General features: G+C 42.0%; 1 protein-coding gene across 1 annotated transcript in view; it reads left to right on the forward strand.

Moving 5' to 3' along the window:
- Nucleotides 1-667: 667 nt before the first annotated feature.
- Nucleotides 668-16063, forward strand: part of baiap2l1a (BAR/IMD domain containing adaptor protein 2 like 1a) — a 27687-nt gene continuing 12291 nt past the window's right edge. Inside the window, exons 1-6 of the mRNA XM_049013200.1 lie at nt 668-1047; nt 4834-4909; nt 5059-5145; nt 13490-13551; nt 15406-15477; nt 15596-15730. Of these exons, the coding sequence (XP_048869157.1) occupies nt 997-1047; nt 4834-4909; nt 5059-5145; nt 13490-13551; nt 15406-15477; nt 15596-15730 (483 nt within the window). The 5' untranslated portion in view covers nt 668-996. The remainder of the gene's footprint in view (nt 1048-4833; nt 4910-5058; nt 5146-13489; nt 13552-15405; nt 15478-15595; nt 15731-16063) is intronic.

The raw sequence follows: 16063 nt of genomic DNA on the forward strand, positions 1-16063 counted from the left end.
ATGCTGCAATAATTCCTTTTTCGACTGTGCAGCATGACAAAGTGATGGCGCTATGCACGCGTGAACCAAAGCTTTGTACAGCGAGTGGAGCGATACTAAGCTTTCAGTAAAAGAGGAACGTCTCATTTTCATATTCATTTGAACACCTCCTCATTCAAATTTAAAGTATTTAAGTTAAGATTAAATCAGAGCAGAGTATAGCGCGACACGTTTTACTATTACGTTTGTGTAACCGTGATGGATCGATGGGAACACGAATTAGATTTGTTTCTTAATATGCTCGAATTTTATGGCTTGATCGAGTAATATGGATTAGAAGATACCTGAGTTTTATTCCTTGATTTTGTTCCAAAGCGGCTTAAAATAATTTCACTATCATGTCAATAACATATTAATTGCGATATCATATTTCATATTTCAGGTTGAATATTATTGGTACAGCGATATTATGCAGAGCGACGTTCACCTGTATCTAAGCACTGGCACCCGGTTATACGTGCTTCCGAGCGCTTTGGGGTTCATGTTACACTCTCAGCGTATTGTTTATTCTGGGGGAGGAGGGTTAGTTACACCTGCCACCTATGGGGGGCGCTCGCAGGGTTGACACGCAGCACCGGCAATGCATTAGGAAGCCGTGACGTCGCAGCTCTCACCTTTAGTGTCTCCACACTGAAACGCACACAGTCACACACACACACGCAGAAGTTTGACAGTTTGCGTTATAGGCTGCCTTCAGCGACGGGCGTCCGTCCGCGCTCGCCGTCTCGGCACCTACACTTTTGCTCCCTGTTTTTTTTTTGTTTTGTTTTAATTATTAAAAAATAATTACTTTTGTTCTTATGTTTTAGTCGGGTCAGATAACGCTCCTCGTGTTCGTAAACGAGAATATCTCATCTATGGTCCGCACGTTTTGTTACGTTTTTTTCTTTTTCAAGTGAATAATAGGATACCGGCTGGTTTTGATCGTGGGAATTAGGACTGCAGAGGAATACGAATATGTCCAGAGATCCAGAAGAGGTGAACAAGCTCACCGAGAGTACGTACAAGGTAAGGCGGATTTCGGACGCGCGATTACCGTCTCCCATGCCGGTCACATTACGGGCCGCTCCGGCTGTTTCCATTTGCCCACCTTTTGGCGTCCGGTGTCCTTTAGGAGCACCGACGTAAGTTAAATAGCGATGTTTCTGTTGCGCTTCTGGCGTTCAGGTTAATTTAATCCACCGTGGAGATGGAAGTTGAGTGTGGGAGACATTTCCTTTGGTTTTGCCGATGGAAAAATCATGTTTTATTCGATCTCGGGGGGCCGCTGAAGGGACAATGTGGAGCAGACTTTTGTGCATTCTTTCCCATCACTAGTATGTGGTCCTCCGGTATGGACAGTGTTATATGATTACATTTATGGCATTGCATTTCTGAAGTTACCTTTATAGAATGAGAGGAGGCCTGGCGACACATAATATTTACATTATTGGTGTATCTATCGCATTTCGTTCGGTTTTCTGACATTTGATAAACAGGTATATGCATTACGAAAGCTTGGCATTATTGGCCTCATTGGTTTCCGCCAGCATTTTTTTCAGTGGCACACCCAAGTAGTTTCGACAGGGACGACTTGTGTTAATGTGTTAATTAACATAGGAACTTTATTTTGGATGTACTTTGAATGTTTTGTCATTATTCCTTGCAACTCTTTGGCGTTGCTGTTAACTTTACGTAGAAGAAAGGGCTGGCGACTATTTGAAGGTGTCGAATTAAATTTATCTCGGCAGTGTAACACCTACACGTAGTGGCAACCGGTTAGTTAAACGTGGTGAAGAAACTTGTTTGCTCTCATAATCTGGGTGTACGCGATACATGACTTTTTCATCATTGTTTAAGAGAGGGTGTGCCTTGGGAAATCAAAGAGAAATTGTCGAGCATTTTATTTGGGGAGCATTTCGATAAAATTTAAACTTTTAAGGTAATGCTGAAGGGACTTTGCACTCAAGCAACAGCTGTATGGAAGAAAAATAAAGTTAATAATTAAAACAGGTTTATGTGTGACATGCCGGCACTTTGGGTGCGTTTGGGTTTGATTCTCATTTGAAATAAATGAGATACCCGATTGAAGCAGCTGAAATCGTGGCTTTAACTTTATATTTATTTATATTTTTAATAATTTACTTCACAAATTACCCAGTATGTAGGCAGCTGTGCCACCTGGAATGTGACCTGTTGCATAAATTGTAAACACAAAATGTGATGTCTCTCTGTTTCTCACACACACACATACACTCACTCACAAGTACAAAATATATATAAATGTTTTATTCCTGCATATGTTTCATAAGTAGTTTATATAAGCATAGAATGTAGGAGGCGGAGAAGCTGATGGTACCACATGGTATGTGTTAGCATTAGCTGAACTTTGGTTGCAAGCTTCTTCGCAGATAAACACTGCATTTCTGAAATTATCCAGTGGTAAGCACCTCAAACGTGTACATGTTTTGTATTAAGTTATATTACAAAGTCATTACATATTCAAGTAATATGAAGTTGGGTAATAATATGAAATTAGTCACATAATAAGAGGTGCATAGTTGCCTGTTTTTGCTGCACTCAGCTAGTGTCTCAGTAATCTAAATCTTCCCCTGGCAAATACAGGGCGCTATCAGAGCAGGTCCATCACGAAGCATAAAATATACATTGTTATTACAGGCAAGCACTATAGGTTTAGGTCCAAGGTTAAAGATAATGAGGTGCTTCCGGAATTTCCCATACACGTTATCTTGCAATCGCGTGCTGTCGAAAGATTTCTAGTCGTAGGTTTGCCATTACTTTTCTTTTGAGCTGCTTACCGTAGTTGGTACATTCTGAGACCCTTAGCAGTCTGATGTTAGAGAGATTTGGTCAAGTGTTATGGTCATAATCATGGTCTCTATTTGATTTTTGCTTAACGGGGGAGAAAAAAAAAATCTGTTGAAATTGAGATTGAAAGTAGACTACAATAGGAGGTGAAACCAGAAGATCCTGTCCAAACCTGATATCTGATCTACAAGACACCCCGTTGTCTTTCAAGAAGGAGAAAAAATATATATCTATCACCATGTGAGTTTCTGGTAAATACACATGATTCATTTGTTACTCTAAATAGTTACAGTGACTTTGCTTATAGGTAAATACTGCATTCAGCATGGCAATATTAACAGGCTTTACTTTGGGGGGGGGGGGGGGGGTGACCCAATATATAAAGGAAACCCTGCAGAGTCGATAAAGCTGATAACCCTCACAAATGGTTTTCTGTCCCATTGTTCCCTTACTGTTAAAAAAAGAAAAAACACAATTTCAGCATGAGCTTCAGTGCTGGAAGGTAGCAAAAGCCAAATTCAGCCTATCTCCCTTGTAGATGAGATGTGTATATATGCAAGGCTTTAAGGCTATAAGTTATCGTATCCTGCATCTTAACATATTTTGGGGGGTCTAAGTTCACAGGAAAGGCTTAGCTGGCTGACTGCCCTTGCTTGGATGTCGGGAATTAAATTTGACAAAGCGAATATGTTTTGGCAGCACGTGCATTTCCTTCATTGACTTCTGATACGAATCAATAAAAACGTTTTCATTGTTTTTATCCCCCTTTGAAAACACGGGATCATTTTATTCTGTTCAAAGTTTTTACTTCCATTTGCTTGGAAATGTACAAGTTTGGCTGGTGACGAAAAAAAATCAAGCTTAGCATATAGTACAAGGAAATGCAGAGCCATGATATCATCTTTTTGATTTTAACTGTAGCTAATCATTTGTGCTTTATGGTGGCAGTTATTCCTTGTTCAGTTTTCCCAGCATCTGCCCATTTCATGTCATCCATCATTTTAATAATATTTAATGACACTTCATCAAATTGGTATTTCATGCATGTAGTTTTCATGCTTTTTAACTCATTCCTGAGCCTTGGTAAATGTTCGCCAAAAGTGACATCAATTTTTATGCGAAACCCACACTTTGAGGCAGTGTAGGATACTAGGATCTGAACCTCAGAATAAAAGCTTGTCAGATCAAATCTCTGCTTGAGGGACTTGCTGTTGGATCCCCGAGCAAAGAATTTAAAAAAGTAGCTTCAATAAAACTTCCAGCTGTAATTTTGGTTCATTGGAATGTTTCGTTTCACTTTCGTCTTCAGGTATTATTGGCCTGATAAAATCTGTTGTAGATCTTTCATCTTTTAGTTACGTTGTACAGATGTTACAAAAACATTTTAGCAAATAACATGTATTGGTTCATATGTGTAATTTTGCACTAATTAATATAAATCTATTGTTAAATCCCCTTAAGTCTTGTATTGAGTAATCCTCATTTGTTATGCTACTGAGGCTATATTTCTCAAGGTTATAAATATATTTTTAAAAAGACTTAAGACTTTAAAAAAACCTCCAAAAGAACCTATTAAAATACTTAGAGATTAATAGATATAGTTATAATGTCCAATTGAAACCAGAAGCAATAATGGGGAGTAGAGAAGTCCGTGCTCAGCAACTGACTTATTTCAATATGTGTCCTTTTTGGGAGCATAGATTCAATTTGGATACAAATCTGTAAACTAGTAATTAATCTGGTTTTGCCAAACCATTTTCCAAATGTCCATTGAAGATAAACTCCCAAAAGTGAACTTGAATTATCACTGGTTGCATGAGGAAATGACTATAATTTATGGAAGTAAACAAATTTTGTATGAAATTGTGAACAAACCTGTTACATTTTCATGTGAGGTGCAGTGTACAAATTTACCATTTAATCTCACTAGTGTGGCAATATTTTTACAGGATCAGATTTTTGACTGTGCTTTTTCCCCCCACCCAGAATGTCATGGAACAGTTTAACCCGGGGCTCAGGAACCTGGTCAACCTGGGGAAGAGCTATGAGAAGTCAGTGGCAGGTAAATGCACATTTTTAGCTGGTATTTTAGAAGCAGTCATATTTCTATCTTATTTATGCACTAGAGATTCCCATATATTAATGAGCTGGCATATCAAGAGGCCATAGAAAGGCAGCTGGTGAAGTCATTCTGGATTTGTTCCTTTGCAGCAATGACCCTAGCTGGAAAAATGTATTTTGATGCCGTTTCGAAGATTGGGGAAAATGCAGCCGTGTCCCCAGTCTCCAGGGAATTGGGTGAGTTTACAGCCGAGGAATCTGACTTCAATGTGAGCTCAGTTTTCTGCTTACACATCAATTGCCAAATGCTTCAAAGTGATTAATGAATTCCGATGTGTCCCGGATGAGTTCACTCTGGCTGAAACTTGATATTATCCATATTATGTATAAGTAGATGGTCAGAAAACATTCTGCTTTGTTTATTAGATTGGTAACTGTTTTGACCCATACCTGTTAAAGGAAACTAAATTCCAAAACTCTTTTGAAAACAGTTGAAACGTATCTTTGAATATCTATTGGACTTGCCTTGCTGTGAGGTAGTGCATCATTCATAAGCATTTGGTCAACGTCTTAATGGAAATGTAGTATGCAGTGAATGAAAATTTCAGTTTAATCTTACCACAAGTTTCCACTATTCACTGCAGTGTTGATGCTGTATGTTGATTATGGGTGCTAACAGTCGTTAATTTATTTTTGAAATGTTTGCATCTTCAAGACAATGGATGTCCCAGTCTGGTTCGCCATCGATGAACTGCAATATAGTGAAGTGAAGTTTTTCGTTTAAGTGATGCATGCTTTATTAAAATGCATCTTAATGCCTGATTTTATTTTGTCTTTTTCTGTTTCCCTGGTATTAGTAGAAATGAGTGGCATAGAGAATTCCCAGCTGTTTTCCAATCATGAAGATCTTAATCACATAACACAACTGCAGATAACTTCCCTATTATAACACACTGAGCATCGGTCTTGTTGACCACAGACAAGCAAATGAGCAAATCAATGACCTTATCCCAATTCCTCTGAAGTAGCACCTGCTAATTTGGCTTGTTAAGCTTGTCGGCTTCTGATTGTCCTCCATTACTGCCGACTCGCCAGGTGAAATCACTGCAGATCTGCGCTGGCTTTGTGTGGCCATGTGTGCGAGTCCTCGTCTCCCTGGCCGCCCCACGCAGCAGTGTGAATTCTCTCATACGCTGCACAGCAGGCAGCAGCAAACAAGCAGAGCAAACAGCCAGACAGAGAGGCTGCTTTCCTTCCCCCCCCCACCATCTGCCACTTTAAGTATACCGCAGGCCCTCGTTTGAAGGCACTGGTGCAAAAGTCAGCTTGTCTAGACACAGCTGGCTCTTGAAAGCAGAATGAGTGGATTCTTGTCTGGAGGAACTTTATTCATGTTACAAGTTATCCATTTCTCTTTGTGGACAGAACCTCTGAATCACGTTAGGTGTTCACTGTGGAATATTATGAATCTGTTGGTCTGGTATATCCTGTGGCCTATTGCGAAGCTGTCCTGGGGTACTCTTTGCCCTGTTATAAGGAAATTTTAATGTTTCTGTCAGCATAACATTTATCCGAACTCGGAACTTGTACTAGATTTTTCCAGGGTCTTATTGTGTCAAAACCAGGCAATTAAGATTGTTCAGCTTTTTTTGAGCAACAGCTATATTTTTTTGCATTAGGAAAAAAGATTCTGCTGTCCAAAAGTAGCACATTATTTAACTCATCTAGGTGTAATATTTCATTGTTTATATGGTTTGATGCAAAGATGTGCTATTTGTTCATTTGTTTATGTATTCCAGCTGATTATACAAGTGCGACATTGTAAATCCACCGTGATAAATTATTGCCACAATAAGGATAAACTTCTGTCAGGTCTTTGAGCACAAGATCTAATCATTATCCCTCTATCCACACGCTGCAGTCTTAGTGTAATGTTCCCACAGGAATGGCCGGCTTGCAGGCTTAGCTACAGCCCAGGAATTGTGGTCTTCAAAATAACAATGTGCCCATCCTCTTGTGATTCACACAGCACACTGCCAGTTGTATTCTTGTGATACTTTTGACTATACAGCATAGCATGTGGACACCCTTATTAGTTAGAGGAATTCACTAATTAAGCCACGCCCTTTGCTGACACACCTGTATAATTAACCACAGCCATCCAATCACCAGTAACAATGCTGGCAGCCGAATGGGTGGCCATACGGAAGAGGTTAGTGATCTTCAGCACCATCACGGGATGCCATCTCTTCAACAAGTCAGTTTGCTATATTTCTGAACTGCTATAGTTTCCCTGGTTAAGTGAAGCGATGGCGAAGTAGAAACCCTTTGACTTCAGATTGAGATGCTGGACAAGCTGGCGTATGCATACTTTTGGCCATATAGTGTGTCTGGTGTATCACCTTTTAAAGTGAACGTTCTTTTAAATATAATGGCTAATTATATTCCTTGTAATTTTATAACGTTCCCCCCCCCCGGTACTCGGTAGATGCCACATACAATCGAGAGAGCAGGGTCCGTCAGTCCCTGGAGCAATTGAGATTAAGTGAAATCACTATGCCAGCCATGGGATTTAAACCAGCAACCTTTTGTTCGCAGACACCGAATCCTCACCCACAGAGCCTCACACCGCCTCCTGAGCCGCAAACACATCTACATTGATAACCTAAATAAAAACCTCCACAACATTATGAATTAATCATGAGGATGTTTGCATGTGGGATTGATCCTGAAGTAACTGGCTTAGGATGCATACTGTGCTAGTGTAGAGCAGGACTGCTTTGTAATTTGGCCGAACGAGACTGGCTAGTGCTTTTCTTTCTACCCTTGGCAAAGACACTAACTGTATGGGAACCAAAGGGCAAAATCCCTTTTTTTCCCTCACTCTCTTTCCTTGTGTGTCCTACCATCATCCTGGTCACACCCTGTTGTTGTCAGGACAGGCATGATTGTAGCTTTCTAATCATCTTTACAGGAAGGCCTGTGAACTCATGACTCACCCAGGCTTGGTACAGCACCGAGGTGATGCTGTACTGGGTTGCGCTGATTACGACATGCCTGTGGTTGTCAGGCTTTCAGCATTTTTAAGTTATGGCAGCGTTTAATGTTTGAGCCGTACAGCCTTTTCACGTCTCTGGTTGATATTTGTTAAGCAGAAATGTTAGGTTCCACAATAGGTATCTGTTTTCGTGTGTAGTACTGTAGACAGTTTGCGAAAGTGTCTCAATGATTCAAGAGGTTTATTTGTCACATACACAGTTGTACACATGCAACATTTAGTGGTATGTAACCCTGGTCACTCCGAGCAGCTGTTTGTGATGAGACAAAATAGCAATGGCAATAGCTGAGGAAAATGGTATGTTAAAGGTAATCAGAATGCTTTGGTTGCATGTATGATTTGACAGTGTAGACACAGTACGCCACTGCCTGTAATTTCACTTTTAAATGTATTGAGTATTGAGCTCTTGATACTGTTCCCAGTTATAGGTAAATGCCTGTGTAGTTCTGAAGCTTAATGTCAGTGTTACTTAGCATGCAATTTGTACTTTCCCTTTCCTTCAGGGAGGGGGGGGGGCGTGAAACAGGACATGGCATTATGACAAAGATGCATGCAATAGTGACACAGTGGTATTTGTGAGCAGTACCTAAATAAATCAAGCAACCTTCAGCATGCTGCGAGGGTGCAGCTTCAATGTAGCATTTTATGCGTGTTTGCTGACATCATAGCTAATGGAATTCAGGGATGTGCATTTTAACTTTATGCCAAGCCTTTTGTCTCTGGCTACAGAATATGGTCCTGTGCTTGGGAATATCTCATTCCTTTGCTCAGTGAATATTGTGGGTGCATAAGACTGATCATGAAAAGCATGAAGAAAGACCAGTCTTGTCACTGGAGATGAACGTTTTGTTGGCGTTGCCTCTAGAGTCCTGGCGGTTTGTTGCTGGTGTCACCTTTCTGTTATGGATAAGGTTCAGGTTTGTGCTTCACCCACATTAAGGAGTTACTCTTCTGATTGAAATCTCATTTTTTGCTTTGACTGAGAATCAATCCATACCACTGACAGACACAAATGTACATGCTGAATGTACCTATCTCTGATTTACATGAACCCCTTTCCAAAACCCGCTGTAAAACAAATTTGTCATAGTATTTCCGGATTCAGCAAATGCTGGATATATTCACTGAGTCAGCAATAAAAGTAGACATTTGGGCAAAGCCCATCCAAACATTGAGAAGTTCTCTGGCCATCATTGGTAGGAAAACAACATTGAGACTTACTAGAGGTATTGAGTACAAGTATCATGCTGTGGCATTTTCAGTCGTAATGATGCATTCAGCCCTAGCCTTCTGTTGTCAACAAAACCAACCAAATGCCAATTTAGTATGCAGCAATGGAACACAACGAGCGTACAAGCTGGAAAGAAATGGCAAAGCTGGGCCCAGACTGCCAGTCTCCTTCCTGTCATTCAGTGACCTTGAAAGCACCATTGTGAGTATATGGTGTGACACGCCTCTCTTTACATGTGCTACAAGACCCTGCCCTGCTTCTGCTCTGCTTATCCATATTCCAGTCACCTTATGCCCCAAATCCTCATTACTTCTGTGTACAACCAGAGCTTTTTAGTCTTATGAGATTAGCTGAGTTTTTGATGTGGACAGAAGACAAGGTAGAAGATAAGTGGTTATCAGACTTCACTGCATGGCTGTGATAAATTTGGGTTAAACCCCATTGTTGTTTTCCATCCATCCACATTTTCCTATGGCTATTTATGATCCGTCAGCCATGGCAAATAATCCTAAACAATAACTGTATTTTTTTTTTATTGTACTCCATACTGTGCCCTAAATAGGAATAGTGTTTCCTTTGATTGTGCCTCTATTTTAGTCAAAGGAACCATTTTGTCATGCGGTTGCTCTTGAGAAAGTGCTGAGTTTCTAGCCTCAAGGGGACTGTCAAGGGCCAAGGTGTAAAGTAAAGGTATTACACAGCTTTCCTATGCGTAGGATACGACCCATTAACATGCCGGTATGTTCTGCCATATATTACGTTAATAAAGCATACAGGGTGTGGCCCCTTGCTCTCTCTGTCATCTCCCTCATTTGGTCATTCATACCCCTTACATTTTTGCCACACCATGGAAAGCAATGATCCCAAACTGCTTGCAGTCCTGCTGGCTTAACCCGAACTGCAGTGTGACACAGGCCCATATTCATTATCATCCACATTTTCATGTGTGATTTACAGTGGTTTTCAGGTTCACTATTATCCGTGGCTGAAAGTATGGCAGGAAGCTCTTCTCCACTCCCTACCCTGCCCCTCAGTGTTTAATGTTTATTTACAGTCACCGTAGACATTTCACCATAAACATGGCTGACCTTGACATTAAGATTGTTAGTTTTTTTTTTTTTTTTTTCCCACTCTCACTTGGATGCCCACTTGCTAACAATTTGCCACTTAAACACAGGCCAGCTGCCGAGGATCCTCCTCTTCAGATCTGCTCCCCATGGTTGACTTGGACCATCTGAGCTCTGAATTACTCATCCTTTTATAGGCATGACGTAAGATATCCATGCCCCTCAGACTCGATCAGGTCAAGTAAGCACAGGCGCATTACCAATGGCTTCGGCAGTCGGCTGTCACACTTACTGGGTGTTGACTGGTGAATCTGCACTTGCTGAGATGGTCCTGAAGGTTGGGAGGGTGGGGGATGGTTTAGGCAAACAGTCATCAGCCCACTGATGACATGAGCATAGCACAATCCTATTCTCTCTGACCAATACCCTTTTTCCAGTGACCTAGATGTGTGTCACTCACTACACACATTTGGTGTATCCGGTCTGCGTGTGTGTGTGTGTGTGTGTGTGTGTGTGTGTGTGAGAGAGAGAGAGAGATATGATATACTCATTAGTTTCAAACCTGAATGCCATTTATCACAGGCTGCTCCTGTAAGAGAGGCACCGTGAAGCACGGCCTGCTTGGTTCCCGACATCGCACTGACGCTGTACTGACGTACCGCTAACAAAGCTCTGCCTGGTTGCTGTTACTGTTATTTTGGTGTTTTGTTACAGCAGGCAGGTATTGAATGTGTGCTTTGGCTCGAGACTGTGTATTGGGACACTGCCTTTCTGAGTCACGCCGATGTAAAATTAACCAGAAGAAACAACTAATCCATAGCAACCTAACAGAGGTTCTCCCGGAGTTCAGCTTCACAGTGCTGCTGTAGGTGGGACCTGCTGGAGTTGGGTGTGTTCCTGTAGAAACTCCTTGTGTGCAAATGAATGCAACATTAAACACCTTTGGAAAACAAGGAAGCGGGTTTCTGAAACCCACATGTATCGATTTAGACACTGATATAGTAAATAGTGCATATAAAGAAGAAATATACAGCAAGACACTGACGGAACTATATACGTTCATCACAAAGCATCTCAAAAGCCCGTTTTTACCAAGTTATGTATTCAAGCAAAGGCGAGAGTGGGAAATATTTTCAACATTTAGTAATGATGAAAAAATCTGAGGGAACTTGCACAATCATTTGCGTTGCACAATGATGCAGGTAACTTTCGACCTAGGTGCATGGTTCTGATGCTACCGTCTTTCTCAGAACTTTCTCAGAAAAAAATATAGCTATAGAATAGGAATTATACGCCTAACCTGGACTATATGCGTATCCGAAGCTCGTGACATTGTACATTGTACATTGACAGGTGCACAAAAAGGGAATCTGTTACGGAAGTAACCTTTTGCTATATTTTAGTGTTTAAAGCAGATCTTCAGTTGCCCCCCCCTACACACAAAGGTGATTATAACTGCCCCCTTCGATGTGTATATATAGATGTACATTTCATCTGGCTGTAATAATCATCAGGGTTTTCTTAGCCCTACAGTTGACTTTTTGCACACTGTAACCTTTGTGGTCCACGCCCTCTGGATTTTTCCCGATGCAGTGAAAGCTGCCGGTGCACTGTGCTCCCTTTCTGTACAAAGGCTGCATTTAGCAGGATGTTCTGCTGACCTTTAGATAGCGGGGCTGTGCTAGCCTTGCCGTGTGAAATGCCAGCCCCGGAGAGCAACCTTAACATGCATGTACTTACTGCTCCGGGTCGTCTCTGCCAAAAAGCAGTCTATTCTTCACCACATAAAAGAGTAGCGAATGTTGAGATGCATTCTGCTGACTCCATGGTCTCAATGGGAAGAGGGATCTAGACTGAAACATCCTTCAAATCCTGATAGCTTCTGGGTAAAGGTTTTGGTTCAATGTTCATATGAACCAATAATACCAAAAAGACTGGATTGTCATATATATCTGCCCCGCATAGTACCAGGAGAGGGGAAGCTGTGAATATATGTAGTTTCAGCCGGCTCAGCCCGGCCCGGCTCAGCCCACCTCCGGTGCTGCCCCTGTACTGGTCCCACCTGTTGGGTCCATAACAGCAGATGTTTATCGCCAATGATGCATCATGCTTTACCTCGTTTACAGTGTTTGGCCCGAATGTTTGTGGTTGTCATTGGGAATTGCTGAAAATGATGTTGCACACGATTATCTGTTTGGAAGCTGGGATTGCAAACAGGTTTTTAATATACATATCTCACAGACTTTGAAGTATGCTGGTTAGAATGGCTGTTTAGCTTTTTATTGCCAGTGTTGCACGTATCTATTAGATTATGTGTGTGTATGTATATATGTTTATATAATATTCTGACTTAAGTGAAATGTATGCATTCTTTACTCCAGTATCTACCGCTTTTCACTCAAAGGCTCCCACAGCATAATTTGATCAGGGTGAAAAAAATCTAGCATATCATGTGTTTGCTCTGTCATGTATCTTCAAAGATGTACCAAGTAGCTTTGATACTTGCTGTTGCAGCGATGCTAATGAGATGTGAAAGCGCTGCTCTCCTGTTTTTCAGGCTGCGTTTGGTTATCATAATGGCTTTGCAGAAATATTAAGCGAGACTGAAATGTCATTTCATACTTCAAAAATACACATAGAAACTGGTTGCTGTGTATAAAAAAAAAAAGTGGGGAAAAGAAGATTTTAACTCTCAAATTAACCCTGGTTAGTTGTTGGTTCCTGAGACTTGATTGGTTTTTTCCACATACAAGCTCAGTAAAACAGGCTGCGTGTTCCAGCTGATAAGGTCATCGCTTGGCTGCTTCTTGGCCCAGCTCTTCTTAATCACTGCCTTTCTTTATCTTAATGCTGAAATCTGCCTTGACGAGTTGCATGCAATCCACAGCAGGGTCTGCAATGAACTGGAAAGGTACCGTTTTTCTTCAGAAGAATATGCTGCATAAAAGGAAAAGGTCAGAGAAAAGGTCGGCTCCTGTGCGGCCTGGGCCCAAATTACACCCATCGAAAGCGTGACTGACGGCAGAGTGCAGGTGGCCGATGACAGTGTCTCATTGAGCCGGTGGCGTCTCTGCAGGCGAATGCGTTTCCCCGTGTGAGCGGGCCGGGACGCGAGAACCTCTGCAACCCGAGGCTGCTAATGCATGACGCCGGGTCACACCTGGAGTGACTCGTGCCCTTCAGCCACATCCTAGGATGACTATGCTTCATTTCCTATCCCGTCAGGTGTGGTGCTCATGGAGGTTTCCGAGGTTCACAAGAAGCTCCACCTTGAGCTGGAGGACAACGTAAGTGTCCCGACTCTGCGTTTTCTGTCATGCTGCTGCGGATCCTGTGTTCCCCATGATGCTGGTCATTAAAGAAAAACAGCCCCAGCCAAGCAATCGGCTGCCAAGTGGTGCTTCTGATTCATTCCTGTGCAGTTTCATTAGGGGCAGTAGTGTTGACTTAAGGTACACATCCTGCCTCCTTGTGTCTCATGGGAAGCGTGACGGCTGTTTTTCCTGTCTAGAACGCAGGGGAGTGCCCGGGCATGCCCTTAGCGGTCGCCCTGTGGGGATTTCAATAGCGCAATGCTCTCGCCGAGCACGTCAGCGCATGCACGCTGCAGCGTGGCCATTACGCGCGCTCACGTCGCTTAGCACTTTAGCAGGGTGGAACAGCAAGAGGCATGTACTTAAGTATCTAATGTGTGCAGCGTACATGTGTGGCAGCCCAGACACATATTCCAAAGAGTGCCTGCATTTACAGTTAAGTGAAACATGTATTGTTCCCCCAATAGGTCCATACACTGGAGGCTCCCATGTGAAACTTTTTACAGATTTTAAGTAGCTAAAATATCACCAGATATCATTTTGTATGCTCAAAAGTGAACTCTGATAGTTTCAGCTGCGTTGCTTTACTCACTGACGGCTATCAGTTTGTCAAACTCAAATAGCTGAAGCTCAGTCTTAAATATAAAACAGCAGCCTTACAATAAATAACATGGGCTGCTCAAAAAGTGCAAAGTTTGAAGTAAATTGCCTCTTTTACTACAAAAGCACCTTATAAATGAACTGCATTTACACACATGAAAAGAAAATCCCTTGGGTCGTATCGTTTTTGTGAGACATGTATTCCCATTCCCAGATGATCACTAACAACTCTTTGGCCAAAGGTGCTAATGCTCCCAGGCTAAGAGTGGTGAGTTATAACGCAGGAATTATAGCATCTCAGCATTTTCTCTGGTGAAACGGCTCCTGTTCGCATCATAAATTTTTAAGAGACGTTACTGGTGTTTTATAAGAAGGTGTTCCGCCGATGCTGATACAATTCGCGGAACCTTAATATGAGCCGTTTTGATCAGCCAACCGATACATCGGTCTATCTGTGGAATGTAGTTTGAAATAGCTGGAGATATATGCACTGGTCTTGGAGATCATTACAACAGTTAGTACTATTAAAATCTCCCTAGCAGAGACATACCATTCCAGGCTCTGGTTCTTGCTACAGACAGGTCAGTACAAGAAAGTGAGGCCTAATTCCTATTTAAGCAAGGTTTGACTAACCGACCCCCCCCCCCCCCCCCCCCCAGTGTTCTGTCCTTTTGGACTTAGTTTCTCTTGGGTTTTTCCTGCACAGCTGCTATGACACACCAGGGTTTAATCAGCAGTGGCAATCGAAACTCTAATCTGAATGATGGAGTGAACTCGATTGCGAAAGCTTTCCGTCATCAAAGAACGCATTATATATTTATCCAGCACACATTTTCACAGAATTCCAGCGTGTGTGATTTTGTGCATTGTGCTATTTTTGCCACTTAGAACAACAAAAAATATCACAAGCGGGCCTAAAAGGCTGGCGCATTGTGGATGTTTGTTTTGGCACTTGTCAAAGTGAGATTAATTAGTATAAAGGTGTACGATAATCTTCATGAAGGCAGTACTTTCAGAAATTTGATCACCATACTTGGAGCGTCGGGGTTCGGCCTAGCTCTGGGAAAAGCCTGCCTGTGACACATTTCTTAATCCTTCTTTAAGACTAGTTCTTACCAGTAAGTCGGGGCGGTATTCCCTTTGTCTTATCTGAGACTCCCTACCTCATGGTTTTGAGTAACTGTAAAGCATCTCTTCAAAACTAAAACTTATGTTTCCCATTCGCAGTTCAAAAGGTTCCACAAGGAGATCATCGCCGAGCTGGAACGGAAAACGGAACTGGACGTGAAATACATGAATGTAAGTAACGCTGCTGTCTCTTGTATTCCCCCTTTGAAATGGTTGTGCCGGTGTATGAGTGCGTTTATTCGCATACATGCCTCAGCCTCATTTCTTGCCTCCAAAATAACTCATGCAGGCCACTTTCAAGAGATATCAGACAGAACACAAAGTGAAACAGGACTCTCTAGAGAGGTCGCAGACGGACTTGAAGAAACTGCGGAGGAAAAGCCAAGGAAAGAACGCGTCCAAGTATGAGAGCAAGGAAAACGAGGTGAGCCAGAGAGCACCTTCCTACTCTGTTATTACCTTTCAGTACTGTTAAGCTGACGTAGACTCTTGGCAGCAAGCTAGGCGGCGCTCCCCCAGAACTTTCTGTCTGCTCCCCTGGCCTTCAGGTTTCCCAGTCGCACCTTCATTGTTGTGAAGATTGATTGCTGTTGGTTCTCTTCCTCTTAACTTTCCCTTTATGTTTTTTTTTTTTTTTTACACAGTGTACCGGGATTCTCATAATATGGCCAAAGTAAAGCAGCCTTATTAGAGGCGTAGAAAAGCTAGTCATAATAAACAACACCACAAGCTAGAAGATATATCCGCTAAATTTATG

The sequence above is a fragment of the Brienomyrus brachyistius genome, chromosome 5, assembly GCF_023856365.1.
Source record: "Brienomyrus brachyistius isolate T26 chromosome 5, BBRACH_0.4, whole genome shotgun sequence".
Lineage (NCBI taxonomy): Eukaryota > Metazoa > Chordata > Actinopteri > Osteoglossiformes > Mormyridae > Brienomyrus > Brienomyrus brachyistius.